The sequence below is a fragment of the Helobdella robusta genome (assembly GCF_000326865.2).
Source record: "Helobdella robusta unplaced genomic scaffold HELROscaffold_18, whole genome shotgun sequence".
Lineage (NCBI taxonomy): Eukaryota > Metazoa > Annelida > Clitellata > Rhynchobdellida > Glossiphoniidae > Helobdella > Helobdella robusta.
This window is the reverse complement of record NW_008703981.1, coordinates 2,999,648-3,021,790: the sequence shown is the minus strand read 5'-3', so window position 1 is coordinate 3,021,790 and position 22,143 is coordinate 2,999,648. Positions and strand designations below refer to the sequence as shown.

General features: G+C 35.0%; 3 protein-coding genes across 3 annotated transcripts in view; 2 read left to right on the top strand and 1 right to left on the bottom strand.

Moving 5' to 3' along the window:
* Nucleotides 1-1,230: 1,230 nt before the first annotated feature.
* Nucleotides 1,231-10,082, bottom strand: HELRODRAFT_170722 (hypothetical protein; the record flags this gene model as incomplete). Its single annotated transcript, XM_009016516.1, has 19 exons — nt 1,231-3,227; nt 3,362-3,486; nt 3,644-3,867; nt 4,020-4,426; nt 4,565-4,774; nt 4,931-5,475; nt 5,546-5,769; nt 6,013-6,356; nt 6,460-6,603; nt 6,743-6,957; nt 7,187-7,400; nt 7,732-7,932; nt 8,067-8,201; nt 8,447-8,648; nt 8,793-8,906; nt 8,986-9,082; nt 9,153-9,346; nt 9,651-9,874; nt 10,019-10,082. The coding sequence occupies 19 exons, from the start codon at nt 10,080-10,082 to the stop codon at nt 1,231-1,233; spliced, it is 5,880 nt and encodes a 1,959-aa protein (XP_009014764.1).
* A 6,592-nt stretch (nt 10,083-16,674) lies between these two features.
* On the top strand, nt 16,675-20,836 carry HELRODRAFT_170721 (hypothetical protein; the record flags this gene model as incomplete). Its single annotated transcript, XM_009016515.1, has 6 exons — nt 16,675-16,704; nt 17,035-17,252; nt 17,454-17,605; nt 19,013-19,299; nt 19,597-19,879; nt 20,820-20,836. 6 exons carry the CDS (start codon nt 16,675-16,677, stop codon nt 20,834-20,836), a joined length of 987 nt encoding a protein of 328 aa, XP_009014763.1.
* A 520-nt stretch (nt 20,837-21,356) lies between these two features.
* The window catches only part of HELRODRAFT_170720 (hypothetical protein), a gene marked incomplete at both ends in the record, with an annotated part of 3,946 nt that continues 3,159 nt past the window's right edge, over nt 21,357-22,143 (top strand). Inside the window, one exon of the mRNA XM_009016514.1 lies at nt 21,357-21,399. Within this exon, the coding sequence (XP_009014762.1) occupies nt 21,357-21,399 (43 nt within the window). The remainder of the gene's footprint in view (nt 21,400-22,143) is intronic.

Sequence of the window (22,143 nt, the reverse complement as noted above, 5' to 3'; positions counted from 1 at the left end):
AGAGGGAGTGCGGTGTAGTTGTTAAAAAGGCAAAAGCATACGCGTGTTGTGCCTGCTACGAATATCTATCTGCGTGCAAGTGCCTTCATAACCAAGATACGAAATGTAGGTACGTTAAACATTAAACTACTTTAAAACAGTTCTTCAATCCAAATATAAATCAATCGTCGAATGAATGAGTAAGTGAACAACAGAATGAACGATTAATCGAATGAATTGATGAATGAATGAACAACGAAATAAATGAATAATTGGATGAATTAATGAATGAGTGAATGAACGTACGTAACAAAATCGTCAACAAAAAGAAATCTGAATGAATACTGATTCGAAATTATGTTAAAATCAAAGTTTATATCATTTACAAATGTAACGAGTTGAAAAGAAAGTTAAACGAACAAATATTAATTATACATAATTACAAATCATATCAGCAATAATAACGAATAATAAAAGAAAAAAAAAGCAAGAAACTAAACAAAAAATATCCTTAGTTGATGTCATATAATACTGAAGAAACGGATTATTAACGTATGAGGGGAAGTTTCACATGTAACTTAATATAACATAGTATAATAACATCATTTTAATTATGGCTCTCTCCCTCTCTCTCTCTCACACACACACACGCACACACACACATATATATTGAAATATATATATCAAGATTTTGATATATATATTTATATATACATTAATATAAAGAGGTGATGACACTGATCAGTTATTTGACAACATCATTAACGATAATGCAATCCATTGATAACAATAGCAGTTTCGTAAAAAAACAAAATTAAAATGGATACACACACACACGTACGCGTACCCACACATACGAACACACACTAACACAAACGTACATGTTTCAAATTTTTATGGAATATATGCGGTAGAATTAAGATTTAATTCATGTCAACAAACACGGATATATAGATAGATAGACAGACAGATGGATAGATAGATAGATAGATAGATAGATAGATAGATAGATAGATAGATAGATAGATAGATAGATAGATAGATAGATAGATAGATAGATAGATAGACAAACTAACTGATAAATGCTGATCGGATAGAGAAACAGTCGTTATAATTTGTACACAACCTATTATAAACCAAACAAACACACGAATACGTTACGAGATGCATACATACATGCATACGCACATACTAATGCTAGCATATAAAATGACGTCATAATCCATCCTCATCATCGTCATCGCCATGAAATCACACACAATCTTTCTTCTTTATGATTCCGTTCTTTGCATCATTATGGCTTCCATGCCCAAGAGAGCTAAGAACATTCACAAGCGCGCCACCATTATTAATATTACCACCAGCAAAACCATCGTCGTCATCATTGTCACTGATTACGTCATCATCGTCATCGTATCCATGTTCTTCCTCTTCCTCATTGAAATAGGATGACGGAGGTGGAGGTGGATAATTGGAGCGACCGGTGAATGGTGATGGTGGACAGCTGACATCCGGACTGAACAAGGAGTTCCTTGACTGAATGTAATCACTCAGAGGGGTCGGCGGGGGCGCTAAATTTGGTTGGAATTCATCGAAATGCGTCATTACCATCAGTTCATCCGCAGTTGAACTGCAGGGCGTAGGCACGTAACGACGGTGTCGCTTGTGACGCAACTTTTTACGCTTTCCCGGATTTTTACCCCACGGATTAGTCGCGCTCGAATCGAAATGAGGATTGGGGTATAAATTTTCAGGGAGGACTCTACCGGAATTTTGATGTCGTCTGGCGTGATGAAGTTGCGGACGAGGGACGGCTGGTTCTTCGACATCGGCAATGGTGCTTCTGTCAGTAATGGGACTAGGTGGTGGATCGAAGGCCGGTCTGGCGGTCATGACAGATCCGGTGGTTGATGAGGCGCCTGTTATGTGTCCCCTGTCGTAATAAAGTGAATCCGGGTGCACACCGCTGCAAATCTCAGTCACGTCGTCGCCGTAAAACACGCCAGCAATGGATGACGTCATCGTGTCCTTATTACGCCTCGAATACGTTGGCTGCTGGTGTTTTAATCTTTTGTTCGGTAGGTGGTGTCCATTGCCTAACTTTCTATGCGGGAAGTCGTCCCCAACATCATCATCGTTCCTAACTTCACAGTCGTCACTGTTGACCTCTGCAAACACCTGACTGCCATCAACGCTGATGTCGGTAGATTTCAAAAGCAGACTGTTGCTGTCGGGCGCAGAGAAAGATGCGGTCGATGGTGGTGCGTTCGGACGGGCTACCATCACCACATCATCTGGATAGGCCGTCGCCAGTTTCCTTGATTTCTGCCGGCATATAAAGAAGAGCAAAAGTATCAAAGTGAGGCCCACAACAAAGGCTGCAACGACTCCTATTCCAATAGCGTAACCATTAGCGAGGAGAAAACTGCTGTTGCCGTCGTTCGGGCAGTTGGATTCGTCCAATCCATCGACACAATCGTACTTGCCATCGCAGAGGAACTCCCTACTTATGCATGCATCTCCACCCGGACACCAAACATTCTCCGGTTCGGTACAAAACTCAGGATGGACATTGGAAGCATGGGTGGACTGTCTTCTCGGAGTCTTGGGGCAGTCGGCCTCATCCGAGTGGTCATCGCAATCTGCATGATCGTCGCACACGTATTCACGAGGGATGCAAAAGAGGTGGGTTCGACATTGAAACTGGTTCATCTTGCATGGCGTGGATGCAGTGCACGTACTCGCGTCATCGCCCAGTTGCATGCCAAATGGACAGGAGCACCTCCATTTGGCCTCATCCACATCTTCACTATCCATGGACAGCGTATTCTCGTATTCGACGAGGCAGATGTCTGTGCAAGTTTCTGTTGGACAGAATCCATATTTGTTGTAGACATCATCGCCGTGCTGGTAACTCACTTTGTCTGAAGCGTCGAGTTGCTGTGTGGCTTTAAATATCGGCATGATGTTTGATTTGTACTTGGAAAAAAGGAGAGATGTGATTGGACTGCCTGACTTCTTGTAGACGACCTCTCTACCGGCACCGTTTGCAGAACTCACCTTCTCAATACTGCCAGATTTCGTCGCCCACAGTAGCAGGTCGTTGGCGATCGCGAGTCCTGTGGCCTGCTCCCTGCCGGTGTCGTGCACGATGACGCGACGATCGCCGCCGTCCAAGTTCGACGACTCGATTCTTTTCAGTTCGACGTCGATCCAGTATACCCGACCACTTTTGTAGGACGTGGGAGCTGTGCAGTGCATGGAGTGAATTGTTTGAAGTGTAGTGGAGTAGCTTGAAATCAGTGAAAGGTGTGTGTGTCTCTCTCTCTCTCTCTCTGTGTGTGTGTCTGGTGTGAAGTTAATCAAAAATGCAAAAACTCACTGCTATAATCGTCAACTTCAATAGGCCCGAGCTGTCCAAGTCCAGTATTCAAGATGGTCATCTTCAAGGAGCCGTCCAAACTCGATCTCTCCAATCGTTTACCCTTGTTCGTCCAGAACAAATATCTAAAAATAATTCAAATGGATAGAGGAATGAATTGAGAGAGTGAGAGAAGAAGAGAGAGTGACTGAGAGAGAATGAAAAAGAATAAAAAAAGAGATAAATTCAATTAACAGATTGAAGAGAGAAAAGAGAGCTAGAGTTTCCAAACAAACAACATACCCGGCTTTAGAGGCCATAACGAGATACCTAGGGCTGCCCTCCTTGATAACAGTGCCCACCATCCGCCCGTCAAATCTGACGGCCTGCACACACGAACACGACAGGTTGGAGAAGTAGATGAGACGAGAATTGTAGTCGATAGTCAGGTCGAAGATGTACGCAGATGAAGATGAGGAAGAAGAAGGAGAAGAAGAGGAAACTATCGTTACAGTGGGATGTGGAACCTTGCAAATAGAATACAAATTACAAAAGATTAATGTTGCATATGCATGGCAGATGAAATTGATCATTCACAGACCAAAAGTTAATCACAAAAGCTTGAAATGAATATCAAAATGTAAATGAAAGCAAACAACACAATGGAAAACACACGCACCTCATTGTTCACATTCAAATGTACGCCGAAGACACCGCGATTGTTGCTACTACCGCGGCTTCTGCCAACGTTTTTACTGCCTCGAACGCGACCGTTATTACCACTACTGTTATTACTACCGCTACTACCAAAGTAACTACTACCACTGATAGGGTAATAGGTGGATTTGATGGTTGAACCTTGAGAATCAACCCAGATAAGATGACCTTTAAATGGGTCATATGTCAGCGACCTGAAGTTATTTATGCCAAGGTCAGGAAGTGACGTAACGAAATCGTCATCGTCGTCACCATCGTTATTATTACTTTTATTATTTTTACCATTAGTATTGCCGCTCTTATTCATCGCATTAACGAGAATCTGCAAGAAGGAATTTTTCTGACTGGCTATTATGAAGCTTGTTGGTCCTAAATACAGGAAATAATAACAATAATAATATTAACAATAATAATTGTCAATTAAGTCATAATAAAAATAATTATTTCCATAATATTAATAACAACAACAAAAATAATAATAACAACAATAATGATAATGATAGAGACCCTGGCAAGTATGACCATCTTTAAGCAGCCTGTAATGTGTTGGACATGAGCATATATATTTATTATTATTATTATTGTTATTATTATTGTTATTGTTATTATTATTGATGTTAGTAATTTTGTAGTCGTCGTTGATGTTGTTGTAATTGCTGTTAGTGAGGCATATATGAGAACAACCGCCATTGCTCTCTTTGCACGGGTGCGAAATGTCTTGAATAAAAAAATAAATAAATTAATTAATTAATTAACCAATAATTAATTAATTAACTAGATAATTAAAATTAATTAACTAACAAACTACAATTAAATAATCGAGAAAAAAAGTTGTTAGCAAGCGGACACAAAAAAAATTTCATTTTTAATCACTTGGTCTTATGGAAAAATCAACCAGAGATAGACCAATGACATCATGGCCGTCATCTCTATTGTTGTTGTTATTATTGTTGTTGTTGTAGTAGTTCTTATTATTATTGTTATTATTATTATTATTTAGCCTCAATTGATACTTTTTCACCAAATTACCAAATAACCCATCACCAATGCTGTGATCGCTCAGATTAAACTGATACACCTCAGCAGACGAAGGATCATACAGAAGCAAAGAATCAGAAAGTATGGACACCAGAGTGAATTTAGAATCTTTCCTCTCGTACGTATCTATGGTGCTTCTGTCATAATGTTTCCAATATAGAGTGCCATTTCTAAGCCAATACAATAACTTTTTAGATGGCTGTACTGCTATTGAGGTCACGCCACCATCCTCTTCACTATCACCAACACCACGTTTATTATTATTCTTATTATTATCATCATTATTAGCCACCATTTTAGTTCTAAAGGAACCAATCAAACTAGACCTTTCAATACTCCAATGGTTCAGCTTGGCACCTCTATTCAGCCAGAATAGATAGCTATAGCAAGAACGAAAAAAATTATCAATCGATTAAAAATGCATAGAAATTAAAAAAAAATCCTGCTAACCCATTCAAGGGGTCCACAGCTAGAAGAGTAGGGGTCACATCTTTCCAGAGCACCACCTTCCTGTACCCACGACCCTTCAGTGTTATCATTTCTATGCAGTTCTTCCCAACGTCGGTCCAGTAGAGAGTTGAATGGATGCTGTCAATCACAATGGCACCTGGGTTAACGTTACTTATGAACGACTCCTGCTGTTGAGGTCCGCTGAATTCTTTCCTCCTGATTGACTGAGTGAATGAACGGGTTGGTAGATTGGCTGAATGACTGAGTGAATGGATTAGTGGAATAAAGAATGAATTAATTATAATAAAATCAAACCATCATCATTAATTTCACGATTATAGAAGACAATTTGATCTAACCATAGCCAAATTTCTCTCAACTTATAAACAAACAATTCTAAATAAAAAAAAAAACAAAAAAAAACAAGACAACAAACAATCGAACTAAAAAAAACCCGCAAGACTAACGTTGCTGGCCTCGTCGCCCCAGTACAAAACACCACCATCACCACCACCACCACCACTTCCTCTGACGTCAACATCGAAGCCAACAACGACACCATAGCCTGATTTCGTGGTCGCCATAGCCGCCACATTACCGGTCTCCATGGTTACTCTGCCGAAGTCACCCTTGGTAGAGAAGACGACGAAGGACTGAGTGGAGAAGCATGTTTGGTTGTCGCCCGGGGCCATTTCGAAACCATCGGGGCAGAAGCAAACTGGCCGCTGGTGTGTAGGGAGTGGAGATAGGAAGCAGAAGTGGCTACAGCCGCCGTTTTTCTTCATACAGACGTCGTCGCCAGCGTCTGGGTCTTGTGGTGGTTTGGAATAAAAAAAAAAAAACAAAAAATGATTAACACATGCAAATAAACAAGCGAGCAAAATAATTAGTCGGAGCTTTGAAAATAAGCACACCTGAAGTAGATTCCAAGTAGGTGGCTTTGAGAGACATGAGGTCAGATATATTCTCGATGATGGTCTGCGATTGGTTTGCTGGTTCGGATTTGTGGATTCTTTGAATTACTCTATCCGTCAGGTCGGACCAGTACAAATAGTCACCTGAAAGAAGAATAAAATAATGGATTATACATTTATATATAAAGAGAGAGAAAAAAGAGAGAGGAGAGAGAGAGTAAGAAAAAGAGAGAAGAAATATAAACCCTACCCAAAAGAGTCAACCCAAGGACGTGATTCAAACCCTCCACCAGCAGAACTCTCCTCTTAGTCTTTAAATCGATGTACTCGATCCTATGCAACTTGGCGTCACCCCAGTACAAACGATTCGCAACCCCATCGTGGGCGAGTCCATTTGGCCACGAAAGGTTAGAGGTCACGAGAATCTGCCTAGAGGAAGAGTCCATCTGAGAGGTTTCAATTTTCGGGTGGGTGCCCCAGTCGGACCAGTATAAGTTTCTGGTGGTAAGTTCGGGTTAGGAGTTTTTTTTAAACTGTGATGCTGATGTACATAATGCCTACTTACACACATACACACATACATACATTTTTCTTCGATGTAGATGATTGAAATCATATCATAAATGTTAAAATGAGTGTGTAGCTGACAAAGATGAAGCAATAAATATAATGAAGCCAATAAATAGAAGGGTAGAGAAATCAATAAATTTGTTCACAGTGACCATACCCCCTTTTAGAGTCGACAACAATGGCTCTGGGGTTATAAAGTTCAGTGGTAATGAGGTCCTTCCGATAGTAACTTCCGTCCATTTTGGCTACAATTATCTTTTTCTGGCCACTGTCCACCCAGAAAATATTTCTGCCCAGTTGATCTACAGCTATGCCTTCTGGATTCATGCCAGGAACTTGAATGACTGTTTCCACTTCTGTGTACATGTTTGCTTTTGTATTGTATTGTTTGTATGTTTTTTGGGATAGTTTGTGTGCATTTTTGTATTGTATTGTTTGCATCATTTGTAAGTTTGTATAGCAAGCCTTTTTGTATTGTATTGTTTGTAAGTTTCTTGCATAGTTTTTTTCACTTGTATGTTTGAATGGTATGCTTTATGTATTGTATTGTAAGCATATGTATTGTATTGTACGCATTATGTATTGTATTGTATGCATTATGTATTGTGTTGTTTGTATGCTTTCGTATTGTATCATTTGCGTTTTTGCATCGTTATGCATGCAGTGTACACACGAAAACAAATAGAAACAAGAAGTATAAACTTGATCCATTAAGAAGTGCTCTCCCAATAGATGATCTATTGAAATCTGACCAATATATCATTCCTTGGATTGGATCATAGTCGATAGATATCGCTTTTTTGATACTATCGATCGGGATAGGGACGTGTATGTAATCCGGGGTATCTAAGGATACCCATTGTAAATTTGTGTATCTCACAAACAGTAGGATACTGGAGGGACCTTATTGTAACGAAAATGATGATGGTTCATTCATTTGTTCATTCACCTATCATTCACTTACTCACTAATTCACTCTTTCATTCACACTCATTCCTTCCTTCATTCATTCATCCGTAAAAATGACAAAAACCCACCATCTTCACAGTTTCTTCCATCCTTCTTCAGCACAACACCAGCTGGACAGGCGCATGTGTATTGTTGTGATGTCACTGCTGACAGCAAGCAAATGTACGAGCAACCGCCATTATTTTTAGAACACGGGTTTTCCACTGAAAATGAAACAATATACACACATACACACACACACATACAAACATATATATATATATATATATATATATATATATATATATATATATATATATATATACTCATATAAGTTTATTTTACATGTGTAACAATCCATTCCAAGACATATAAATAGATATACCAACAATGACAACACACAGACATACATGTACAGATAGACAACTAACATAAAAAAGCAATTTCCTAATCAAAAATTGAGACCAACCATTCATATTTTTTCTCTCAGGTCGTACCACTTTGACATCTTGGGGTGGGAACAGGGTGTTTGCTAGGATTCTTGGGTCTGAACACTGAGGAAGTTTGCATCTAATTATTGTGCTGTTTGTCAGTTCAATCCAGTACATCATGCCATTGTGGATTGAGATGGATAAAGGATTCATGTTGTTGTTGACGTTGTTTGGAGATACCTACATCATTGTTGTTGCATGCACGCTAATAAACCACAAACACATTGAAATTTTATTAATCTTTTTAATCTTTCATTAATCAAAGCCACAACAACAACAGCAGACATTACAAACATACCAAACAACAACAACAACAAAACTAACCAACGACAAGTTGGAACCGTCGAGATTGCATTTATACACTCGCCTGCTAGCTTCAATCACAAAGTACAGCATGTCATTTTCATAATCTATCGTCAGACCACTTGGCCAAGATATCTTAAAAATAATAAAAAAATTATAATTAATAACGATTTATTTATTATGATAATTGTAACATTACTACTGAGGTACTAACACATTCGTTCAGCGACAGTACAATCTTTCTATCTCTACCATCCATACTGGCCGACTCAATGTAGGGTACATCTCCACAGGTTGACCAAAACATCAATCTAATTTCAACAATCAAATTAGTGACAACAGCAACAATTAGAACAACAACGGCAAAGATGTAACACAAACCTTTTCTCAGGGTATAGCACCAGACTGCCAGGCTGAATTAAATTATTGAAAACGACGACGGCCCTATCGAACTCAAACAAATCTCTTATTTCTATTCTGCCATCCTGATCCAGCCAATACATCTTCAGCCCCACCCAGTCAATTGACATATCCATCAGGACTGAGTCGTGCAGGGAGGCGAGTGATGTTTTTATCTAGTTTTTGTCAGAAATGCATGAAATCAAAGTTAGAAAACTGAACCAGGAAAGATGTATCAAATGAATGAATATGGGTAGTATTAAATATCAATTTAGTAAAAACAGATTCTATAAAATCATAGCAAAGTTGAAAATATATTTTTAGATTTTATAAATTAAAAATTGATTTAATGTAGAAGACATTGAATTAGATTAGCATGATTAAATGCATAATTATATAAATATATTTGTAATTATATTATCTAAATATATGTTTTTGATAATTATGCATAAAAACAAGTAAAATAAGCATATTAAACACCTCATGAGTTGCGTTGTAGCTTTCTAATTTTAGGACAGAATTCTCATCAGAATCCATCCAGAAAATGGTATTCTCATCACGGAGGTAGTCAACAGTGGATATTGTATACCCATCTCTGAACAGAACTTGAGATTTATCGTCTGCTCTTCTATCTTCACTAACGTCAACTAGGCAGATGCTTTTGAATGTTGAATAAACTAGAAGAGTCCCATCAACATACCCTGCTGTTTGCAAATGAATTAGTTTAGGAGAGTGTTATTCATCAGGGTTTAATTAAATTAGAGACTGACATGTTTATTGAATTATAAAGATGACTATATATTATTGAAAAAGATTAGAAAATGTTTGATCACAAAAGGGAAGCTAACCAGTGGGGAAGAAAACTAGAATTATCTGTGGAAGACATAGAAACAGGACAAATATACAGGACATGATTAGGTTCGGAGTTCACAATAAAATCGCTAAAAACTTAACATAATTTTGCACTGGCCTCACTCGCAAACGTAAAAACAAAATAATTAAATATTTAAATATTTAAAAAATTTAACGATTAATGAAAAAAACGCAAATTAAAATGATGTTTTCATTGGTTTAAATCTACGGGCATTTTGTTCTGACTACTGACCAAAAGTTATATACAAATTTACCATTAAAAAGTGAATTTAATAAGAAAAAATAATTTGGTTAACAAAATGACTGATTTTGCAGTAATAACCACTAAAATATTTAATGTTTATTAAACTATATGTGTAAATGTATTAATTAATAAGTTATATTCCAAAAAACAATTTTAAAACCATTAAAATATATTTAAATCATTTGTATGTTTACCATTATAACCTACCATTTATATGTATATATATTTAAGTGTGTGTGTTTGTATGTGTGCATGTATTTGTTGTGTGTGTATTGTATTATAGCAGAAAATATAGTTATTACAACGTAACTAGAATAATAATTCGATTGTACAGTTTAATTCTGGATTTGAGAATAAAATTAAGCCCTAAATAAATTGCAAATTAAATTTGTAATGACCATAAAATAGGATTATCTTAGAGAATAGCTACGTAAACATACACACACACTTACACAAACACACATTTACATACACATACATACATTCTTACATACACACATACATACAAACAAACAAACAAACAAACATACATACATACATACATACATACATACATACATACATACATACATACATACATACATACATACATACATACATACATACATACATACATACATACATACATACATACATACATACATACATACATACATACATACATACATTTAAGGATGAAAAAGCAGAGAATCTTGAAAGATTCTCGTGGAAGTATGTAGAAGACGTCTTTAATATTAAAGCATAATAATTATTATTTTTAATATAGTTATAATAATATTAATAACAACAATAATTATAACTATAATAATTGTTAATTATATTTTTATTATTATTATATCATTTATTATTCGTAATAATTATGTGAAGTTTTACGATCAAATTGCGTCAATAAAAAAAGGCAATAAATAAAATATTAATCGTTCGTTCACTCGTTTTAATGCCTGTCATAATATGAAATTAATAATAATAATAATAATAATAATAATAATAATAATAATAATAATAATAATAACTTCGAACTGTTATCATGAATAATACCATTGGATACATGGAGTATGATGAAATGATATGATATGCAAGCATCTGAGCAGATTTGGTTTGGGATAAATTTAAAATAATAGTTCATTCGTTCGTTCGTCATTCATTCGTTCGTTCATTCATTTGTTCGTTCATTTGTTCGTTCGTTCGTTCATTCATTCATTCATTCATGTGTGCACACATGCACGAATGCATGCGCTCATATTTGATAGACATTTTACTCACTAATACTTTAATCTAGTTATTTATTTTTGCTTCGGAAACAGAGCTGACATTAGTAAAATCGTGTTTTATGTGTTGTTGCTGCTGCTGTTGTTGTTGTTGTTACTGTTGTTGTTGTTGTTGTTATTCAGATGTGGAACATTTGCCCAGTCCTAATTTATTGTGTTGTGTATGAATGCGTGTGATCACCGTGGGATAAACAATGCATGGTAATCTACGTTGTGTCAACTCATCTTATTGTTGTTCACGTTGTTGTTGTTTTGTTGTTGTTGTTGTCTTGTTGTTGTAGCTGCGAATGTTGTTGTTGCGAATATTGTTGTTGTTTATGTTGTTTATGTTGTATTTTATTGTTCGTATTGCCAATGTTAACGTTACCATCCTTTTTGTCGGCTTGATTGATTTTACAATTGTAAATTTTGTCGTTACATAAACATACATACATACAAACACAAACAAAAACATACACATACACACACATACAAACACATGCACCTACACTCATACAAGCACGCACAAACAAACATACACATAAACCTTTAGAAACGTGGTATGCTTCTTTGCCATATTTCATGCCCTGCTATGCTGTTAAATACGTGGGTGCAAATGAACGAAAGAACGAACGAACAAGCGAATGACTGAGTGAACGAATGAATGAATGAACGGACGAAAAAATGAGAAAACGAACGAATGAACAAACGAATGAATGAATCTGTTACAAAGATGAGAGTTAATATTTTAATTGCAATCCGTTTACATTTTCTTTTGTTTCTTCATCTCTCTCCTTCTTCCTATTCTTTTTCTTCTTCCTCTTCCTCTTCCTCTTCCTCTTCTTCTTCTTCTTCTTCTTCTTCTTATTTTTATTATTATTATTATAATTGTTAAAAAGTGTAAACAATAACGTTGCATGAATAGTTAAAAATTAATCAGCGCATCTGTCGCGATTGGGTCGAAAATTAAATTTCTCCATTTTTATAATTTTTTTTTCGCCCAGAAACAAATTTCAACCTACGACAACGACAACAACGACAACAACAACAACAGCAGCAGCAGCAACAACAACAACAATAGTAACGACAACTACATCTACATCATCATCGTCGTCGTCATCTTCGTCATCATCATTTTTTTTTCATCTTCCTCCTCCTTCTCATCTTCCTCCTCCTTCTCATCATCATCATCATCAGCAGCAGCAGTACCAGCAGTAGCAGCAACAACAACGGCCACAGAAGCAATTTAATTTTCGGCATTTACTACGTGAAGTTAACAATGTAATCATCAGGCGCATTGTTACTTGGAGCAATAAACAGCACAGCAAACACATTCTTCCATATAATTCGCCGACAACAACAACAACGACGACAACAACAAAAAATGACGTCATCGTCGTTAACAACAAGAGCAAAAACAACTAAGTCAGAAACATCGTCATCAACAGAAGAATAAAATTTACAATAACAACAACTATATCTAACACAGTAAACTCTAAAAACAACGACAACAACAACAACGATAACATCCACACTAACAACAATAGCATCAACACCACCACCAACAACAACAATAATAATACAGAATAAAACTACGGTAATAAATAATAATACAAATAAAAACAACAGCAACAACACACAAAGATACTAAAAAAGACAAAGATAACAACAACCAGAGATAACAGAAATCAAAGATAACATGCTTGTTGACGTCACAGCATCGACGATTCACTTCCGCCTGTCTATGCTCATACGTTGCTGTTGTTATTATTGTTGTTATTATTGCTGCTATTGTTTTTGTTGCTGTTGTTGTTGTTTAATTGGAGTTAGCTGCGTTGTTGTTGTGGTAGCGGCTTACAGCAATGTAGCTGCAGCTGATGCGGCTACTGCTGTTGCTACTGAAAAGTCAATCGTTGTTGGTGAGTTTTTTTTTGTATTTTTTCAACTTTATTTTGATTTGTTTATTTCAAGTTAATTATTTTCAATTTTTTCATCATCGTTTCTACTACTACTATTTCAAATACTAGTATTAGTAGTAATAGCAGTAGCTGCAATAGCAATTGTAGTAAGAGTAGTAGTAGTAGTAGTAGTAGCCACAGTAGTAGTAAATGCTGTCTCCAACAATATGATATGGACAATGGTCGTAGTTTTTTTCTCATTTAATAGATTGATTAGTATATAACGTGTTTGAATGGATGCACGTACGTACGTGTGTGTGTGTGTACGTGTGTGTGTGTGTGTGTGTGTGTGTTTGTGTGTGTTTTCCCAAATACATACATACAAAAAAGGTGACAAAACACAATGCAGCTCAGCAACTGCAAGAAATCTTCAGTGTTAGGATGCATGAAACATTTATACCGCTAACACATTTCTGTATGCTTGTTCGTATGTGTGCGTGTATCTTTGTGTGTATTTGTGCGTGTGTGTATGTTTGTTAGTATGTATGTTTGTATGTATGTGTGCGTGTGTGTATGTTTGTTTGTATGCATGTGTGCGTGTGTGTATGTATATGCAAGTATGGACAGATGTTTGTAGCCCGAGTGTGAGAGTGATTGTCCTTATTTTGTATTTTCTTTCAAACACGAATTTGAATGAGCCGTCAGTTTAAAATGCGGTAAAACATGATTAAAAAAAAGTGAACTTAAATATTTACTTATAACTCATATTTACGTTACATCCTTCTAAGTTTTGAAAAAATTGTTGATGACATTAACGATCGAAAGACAAAAAGTTAAGATGACGTCACGTCGAAAAACTTTTACAAATGCGGTGACGTAACATGGCATCATTACCATTATTATCAACATCATCAACAAAAATTACGTCATCATTAACAACAATAACAACGACAACGACAGCAGCAGCAGCAGCAACAACAACAACAACAACAATATCAACAACAACAACAACAACAACAATATCAACAACAACATCAACATCAACAACATCAACAGTTGAAGAATCATTAAAAGATAACGCCTGTGCCAAAAACCTTTCTCTTGCCTTCGCTACACACACACAAACACACACACAAACACATACACACACACACATACACTCAAACACAAAAAAGAGAAAATGAAATTTTAAAGTCTGTCTGTCGGTAAGTACAAACATGTTAATAATTACAAACTCACACACACACACACAAATACACTTGCACACAAACATAAACACACACACATACACACACACATACATATTTTCCAATCTTTGTAGTATTTTCATATGCCTGTCTTCCAATAAACATGTTTTGCCGACGAAATGCATGTGAGAGCTTTTTATAGAGAGTTTAACGTCTGCGAGTACAAAACAGCATGTCATAAACCATTTTTTAGAGAAATTTCACTCTGTATTTCTTTATATTTTTGTATGTTTTTGTATTTTACTGTGTTTTCTTCTTGTATGATTTTGTATATTTTTACGAAATTAATCTATTTCCACACCTCCAATGAAACACATATACAAGAACAGATACATGCACACACACACGCACACATACACGCACACGTACACGCACACATACACGCACACATACACGCACACATACACGCACACATACACACGCACACACACACACACTTATTTAACACTATCTCTCTGCCTAATGCAATGCAAACACCTTATACAACTTCTAAAAAAACAAACAAAACCTACAAAAACGTTAACACAAACAAAAACAAAGTAGCAACAACAGTGGCGACAGTGGCGACAGCAGCCGAAGCCACAGAAGCAACCAGACAGGATTTTAATAAACTAAACTGGGCTTAACCCCACATGGTTTTTAAATGCCAAACAAATAAACATTAAACTGTATATATGAGTGTACGTTTCGTTTTGTATCATTTTGTGTGCATGTACGTGTGTATGTATGTGCATGTATGTATATTATTATGCGTGTGTTTATATGTTAATACAGACCACTATCTGATTGAAAATGTATACATGTGTTCTGTATATATAATTACATAAGTTACATACATACATGCATACAAACATGTATACATAAAAACAAGCAAACAACTATATACATATACATACAAACGAACATACATAAAAACGGTAAACTGTTAAAAGCAAGTTTGGCTATCGCAAAAAAGACCAATTAAGCATTTTTTGTTGAAAATAAAATAGATATATGTATGTATGTTTGTATGTTTGTTTGTATGTTTGTATGTATGTTCATCTACATGTATGTATGTATAGATGTATGTATGAAGATACATATTTATTTATTTATAAGTCTTTTTGTATTTTTGTATGTGTGGGAGCAATAAAAATTAATTTTTTTCTTTGTTCTTGTATTTTTTAATGTTGCTGTTGTTGACGTTGACGTTGTTGTTGATGTTGTTGTTGATGTTGTTGTTGTTGATGTTGATATTGTTGTTGATGTTGTTGTTGTTGATGTTAATATTGTTGTTGATGTTAATATTGTTGTTGATGTTGTTGTTGTTGATGTTGTTGTTGATGTTGTTGTTGTTGATGTTGTTGTTGATGTTGTTGTTGTTATTGATGTTGTTGTTGATGTTGTTGTTGTTGATTGTTGACATTTAAATCATTATTTCTGAACTTCAGTCAGGAAAAACCAAGACTAAGAAATATTACTCCTTTGGTGGGCGTTCTATTATGTCCATGGTTCTTTTCTCATGTTAATTGGTTGTTGATACTTTTGTCTGTCTGTCTGTGTGTTTGTATGTTTGTATATCTGCACGTTTGTTTGTTTGTTTATTTGTTTGTATGTATGTAATTGTATGTATGTTTTTTTCTCGTGACCATAAAACATGATGTAATTAAAATCTTTCGAAAAAAAAAATGATCTACAATGAGGCCATAAAATATTCATGACCTGAATGTGATTCAGGTGATTGGCCAACGGCTAGTGACGTCAAAAACCTGACCTAATTAATTATTCATGAGATGGGCTGATTATGATAATAGTTTTTCTTCTTTCCTTAGCTTATTGTTGTTTGTTCTTTCATTCTTCCACTCCCCGCTTGATGCATCCTGGCCTTACACGCACCGTAATTAAGGTTAACACCTTCATCATCGTCTTCATCATCATCATCATCGTTGTCGTTGTCGCCATCAGCAAAGAAACAACAGCGTTAATGATGATAACAAACACGTGACATGATGACTAATGCGTGATAGTGATGGTATTTTTTGGCTGGTCAGTGTTGATGATGATGACGATGATGATGATGACGATGATGACGATGATGTCCGAACTGATGAGCAAGATGATGATGATGATGATGATGACGATAACGATACTCATTTTCACCAGCCATCATTAAAAATGTAAAAGTTAATTGAGGTTAAAAATCAAATTACCCATTTTGTATTTTGCAGATCTATAAGTTCTAAATTTCCTGAAGTGCTTCCACTATATATCCATCAATCATTCATTCATTCATTCTTTCGCTCCTTCATGAATTCATTGATCCATCCATCCATTCATTCATTCGTTTTTCATTCTTTTATTTGAAAACTCCTTCAGCCAATCCATCCTCCTCTCATTCCTCCTCTAGGTGGCGTTTTCAGTATTGATGATGATCCAAAATTGTTGTTGGTCTGGAGACGTGAAATAGATCTCTACAATGACTACTGCAACAATTTCAACAACAACAACAACATCAACAACAACAACAACTTCAACAACAACAACAACTTCAACAACATCAACAACAACAACAACTTCAACAACAACAACAGCCGGTTCTACAATAGCATCCTCATTCGCGATAACAGCAACAACAAAAATGACGTCACAAAAACAACAACAACAACAACAACAACGTCATCATCAAAAACAACAACAACAAACTACGTTTATGCAACAATGAACGATGCAATCTACAACAAACTTTGTAGCAACAACAACAAGAACAACAACAACAGCAACAAACATACGAACAGATATTACGTCACCGACACCAAAAACTACAAATACAACAATCATTATGACGTCACAAACGATAATAATAGTAATAATTATGTGTTAATAGTTAAGCTTAGCGTTATTAACGTTGTGATTGATTACTTAGATTACTTTAATTCCTCTAGAAAGAGTAAGTTATTTTTGAATTTGTACACACATACATACACATATACAAACATAACATACAAACAAACATACAAACAAACACACAAACAAACATACAAACAAACATACAAACTCACACTAAATTATTGCAACTCGTTACTTTATGAAATATTCATTTGCTAAAATGCTGTGTTAAGGGTATTATGCCATCTCTTGGCTTGTACAACATATATACACGTACACACACATACATAAGCACGTACACAAGCACGTACACACACACATACATACATACATACAAACGTGCATACATACATACATGAAAACACACGTCACCATCATCATAATTTTTTTTATTTTTGTCAAATAAAAATTTCCTTTAAGAGTTTATTTTTTCATACAAAACATTTTTTGTTTGTTTAGTGCGTTTGTATGTTTGTTTGGAACAAACAAACATACAAAACAAAAACGGAACAACAAAAATAATGAGTTAAGTCTTGGCAAAGATTTTCGAGTTTTTTCATACAAACCTACGTACATACACACATACAAATGTACATATACATATAAATATACATACATACATACATACATTTATACATACATACATACATACATACATACATACATACATACATACATACATACATACATACATAAATATACATACATACAAAAAATGCGGCAAGACAAACATACAAAACATTGAAACAAACGAGCTCATCTTTGTATTATATCAATTTCCTAACATGCACATGCACCCACACACCACGTCATACGACAAATAAAGTTTTAATGCTGTTTTGTTTGTATATAAAACTATTTATTGGTTTGTATCTTTGTGTCTTTGTATGTATGTAATTATGTATGTATGTGTGAGTATATATCATGTGTGTATAAATGAATGTATCGCATAGTTGTTAGACTATATTGTATTTGTGTATATTGTATTGTATGTTTCAGGCAAACATACATTCGCAAACGTACATACAACACATACACACACATACATACATACACATACAAACAATACCTAATATATATGTATATATATAGATATAATTATATATTATATATAATCATGCATAATTAAGCAATAGTGTAATGACATCCAGATCTCCAGTTATTGTAGTAATAAACGAAGCATTAACAACCATTCGAACGGGCATGCAACTCAATTAGTACCACTTTTATTTGAGGGAGGGACAGCACTATACCTGAGGCATTTTGGGTTATACCATTTCTTTTAAATACATTAGAACTGTAAGCTTTTTTTATGTGTTTACTGACAAGTTAGTATAAGCAGCTTTTTCAGAATAATCCCATACTTGTGATTGTGAATGTTGATTGAAAATAATTATAAAATTATTATTAATTAAAATTAATATTATAATTATAATGATAATAATAATTATCGTTATGATTTTTCCAGTAACGAATTTGTTGGAAAAGTACAAGCCGTCTGCCGTATTCACGCCGCATCTCACTCCGCTACTCAAGCACATCGCTAACAACAAACGAACTCCCATAGTGGCTATTACCACCGATAATACTGATAGTAATTATGATATTTGTAGTAGTAGTAGTAGTAGTAGTAGTAGTAGCAGCAGCAGCAGTAGCAGTCGATGTGTGGATGATTTCTGCGATGAAATATACTGTAATGGTCATAACAATGATGATGATTATGATGGCAGTAGTCGTAATGATACCAGTAAAAGCGTTAGTAGTAGTAGTAGTGGTAGTAGTGGTGGGGGTAGTGGTGGTAGTAGTAGTCATAGTAAAAATGCAATAAAGAAAGGAGTCAATCTTAAACTTTATACTAAAAATCGTAGCCAAAAATTAAACCCCTCAACTCCACTGAATCTTCATCGTCATCATCATCTTCTTTCTGTTCAATCTCGCTATCATCATCAGCACCATCATCATCGTCATCAAGGCAAACAACAACAACGACAACAACAACAACGACAACATTATCAACCTCACCAGCATAAACAACGACAACAACAACGACAGAACCTTTCAAAACACTATGCAAAAATACCGCGAAAACAGTATCCTCTGCAGCAAAGATATCACAGCTACAAACAACTAAAACATAGAAAAAAAAATAAGCCGGAAGTGGGTGAAAACTGGAGAAAAAGAAAAATGATGAAGAAGGGTGAAGGAATGAAGAAGCGGAGGAGGAATAAAGCGAATGACGTCATCGTGCAGCCATGTTTTGTGGCGGCCATGTTTGATGTTCTGGTCAGACATTACAGCTGGTGCGAGGCTTACTACATCTACATGACTAAAAGTGGTAAGTGCCTTTGTATGTTTGTATGTATGTTTGTATGTATGTTTGTATGTATGTATGTTTGTATGTATGTATGTTTGTTTGTATGTATGTATGTTTGTATGTATGTATGTATGCATGTATGTATGACGGTATGCGAACGAATGTATGTATGTGTGAATATATAATATATGTATGTAATGTATGTATGTTTGTATTTAAGTGCGAAATACTTTTTCATTTTCGTGATTTTAGAGAAAAAAATTTGATGAAAATGTCGACTTCGTTAAGAGGAGTGATGATGATAATGATGATAGAAGTTTTGATGATGATGATAGAAGTTTTGATGATGATGATAGAAGTTTTGATGATGATGACGACGACGACTCTAGTAATTATAATGTTGATGGTGTGGATGCTAACAATAATGATGATGCAAACGCGTTTTAAAATATTAAGTGCCCTATTTCTCTCTCTATTTCTCTTTCTTTCTCTCTTTCTTTTTCTCTTTCTCTCTCTCTAGGTCACTGTTATTAACACAAATATTTATTTATCTCTTATTTCGTCGTTCATATTTTATTCATTCATTTTGATTGTTCCCTTGTGTAATGCAGTGTTTCTATTTGGCCGATATTAATTATTGCTTTTATTTGTCTTCCTTCATCCACTGATGTGTTTGTTTGTTCATTCATTCATTTTCATCAATCATTCATTTTATCATTTATTCCTTCATTCTTTCAATCAATCAATCATTCATTTTATTGTTCATTCATTCACTCACATTCACTCACATTCATTCAATCATGAAGAAAACTAAAATTGACTGAATTGATGAATGAATGAATGAATGGATGGATGGATGAACGAACAAACGAACAAACGAACGAACGAGCAAACAAATAAATGAACGAATGAAAAAAAGTTAAAATTTAATTAAGTAAATAAATAAACTTCTACCAAAAAGGCACCTGTGGATATTAAATAAAAATTACAAAATAAAATAATTTCCTTGAAATAACAAAATGAATGAATGAATAAAAGAATGAATGAATAAACGAACAAATGAATAAATAAATGAATGAATGAGGGAAGGAAATAAGAATCAATTAAAGAACGAATGTGATATAAGAATGGCAAAGCCTGATAAGGTGATTTCTCTTATAAATTAAGTCATCAAACAAACTGAAAAAATAGAGACTGGTTTTTCGCTCAATTTTTACTTACATTTTTTTAGCTTAAAAATGTTTGAATAAACGAATGAATAAGAGAGTGAATGAATGAATGAGTGAATGAGTGAATGAATGAGTGAACTAATGAACAACCGAAAGAATGAAATAATTGACTATGAAAGAGCAAACATACGGTGGACGATGAACAAACGAACGAACGAAAAAAATGAACAAACGAACAAACGAACTAAAAAATGTATAAAAACGAAAGAATGAATGAAAATAAAACTTCAAAAGAACGAGTGAACGAACGAATGGGTGGATAAAATAAAATGACATCACGTTTGATTGATAGCGATTCAAACTTGGAAAGAAGTTGCTAGCCTGAGTTACTTCAACATTTCAAGAATATTAAGAAAAAAATTACCCAAAAATTTCTAAAAAAATTACTCGAACCTTACTCAAAAAACTCCTACCATTAATTCTGGCAGTAATACTACACCCAGTACAGGTGTGGTAGTAAACGCGAAGGAAGTTTTGAAAGCTTTCAAGTTACTGAAACTCGCTTGAAAAACAATCGCGAAAATTTACTAAAGAAATGCAATAAAAGTTACTAAAACACTAACAAAAATTGCTTTTTAACAGTGTCTTTTTAGTAGTTTACCAACAAGAGAAAGAGAGAGAGAGAGAGAGAGAGAGAGAGAGAGAGAGAGAGAGAGAGAGAGAAAGAAAATGAAAAGTAGAGAGAGAAAGAAGGAAAGAAAGAAGACGCACTTATTCAATTTATTGAGAATATTCTCCCTGGAGTCAGTTCAACAAAATGTGGACTTAACATATATCTACATTATGTATGTATGTGTGTATGTGTGTATGTATGTGTGTGTGTATGTATGTATGTATGTATGTATGTGCGCGTATGTGTATGCGTGTGTGCGTGTGTCCAGGTGGAGAAGATAGTTGGAAAGCCATTTTCGGACAGTTTTTAAAACGCCAACGACAGCATTCATCGCTTTCGTCATGATGACGTCATCATGACGTCATCATGACGTCATCGTCGTCGTCGTCATCATTATCATTACTATCATTGCTATCGTCATCATCACCGACAGTCTGCAAATC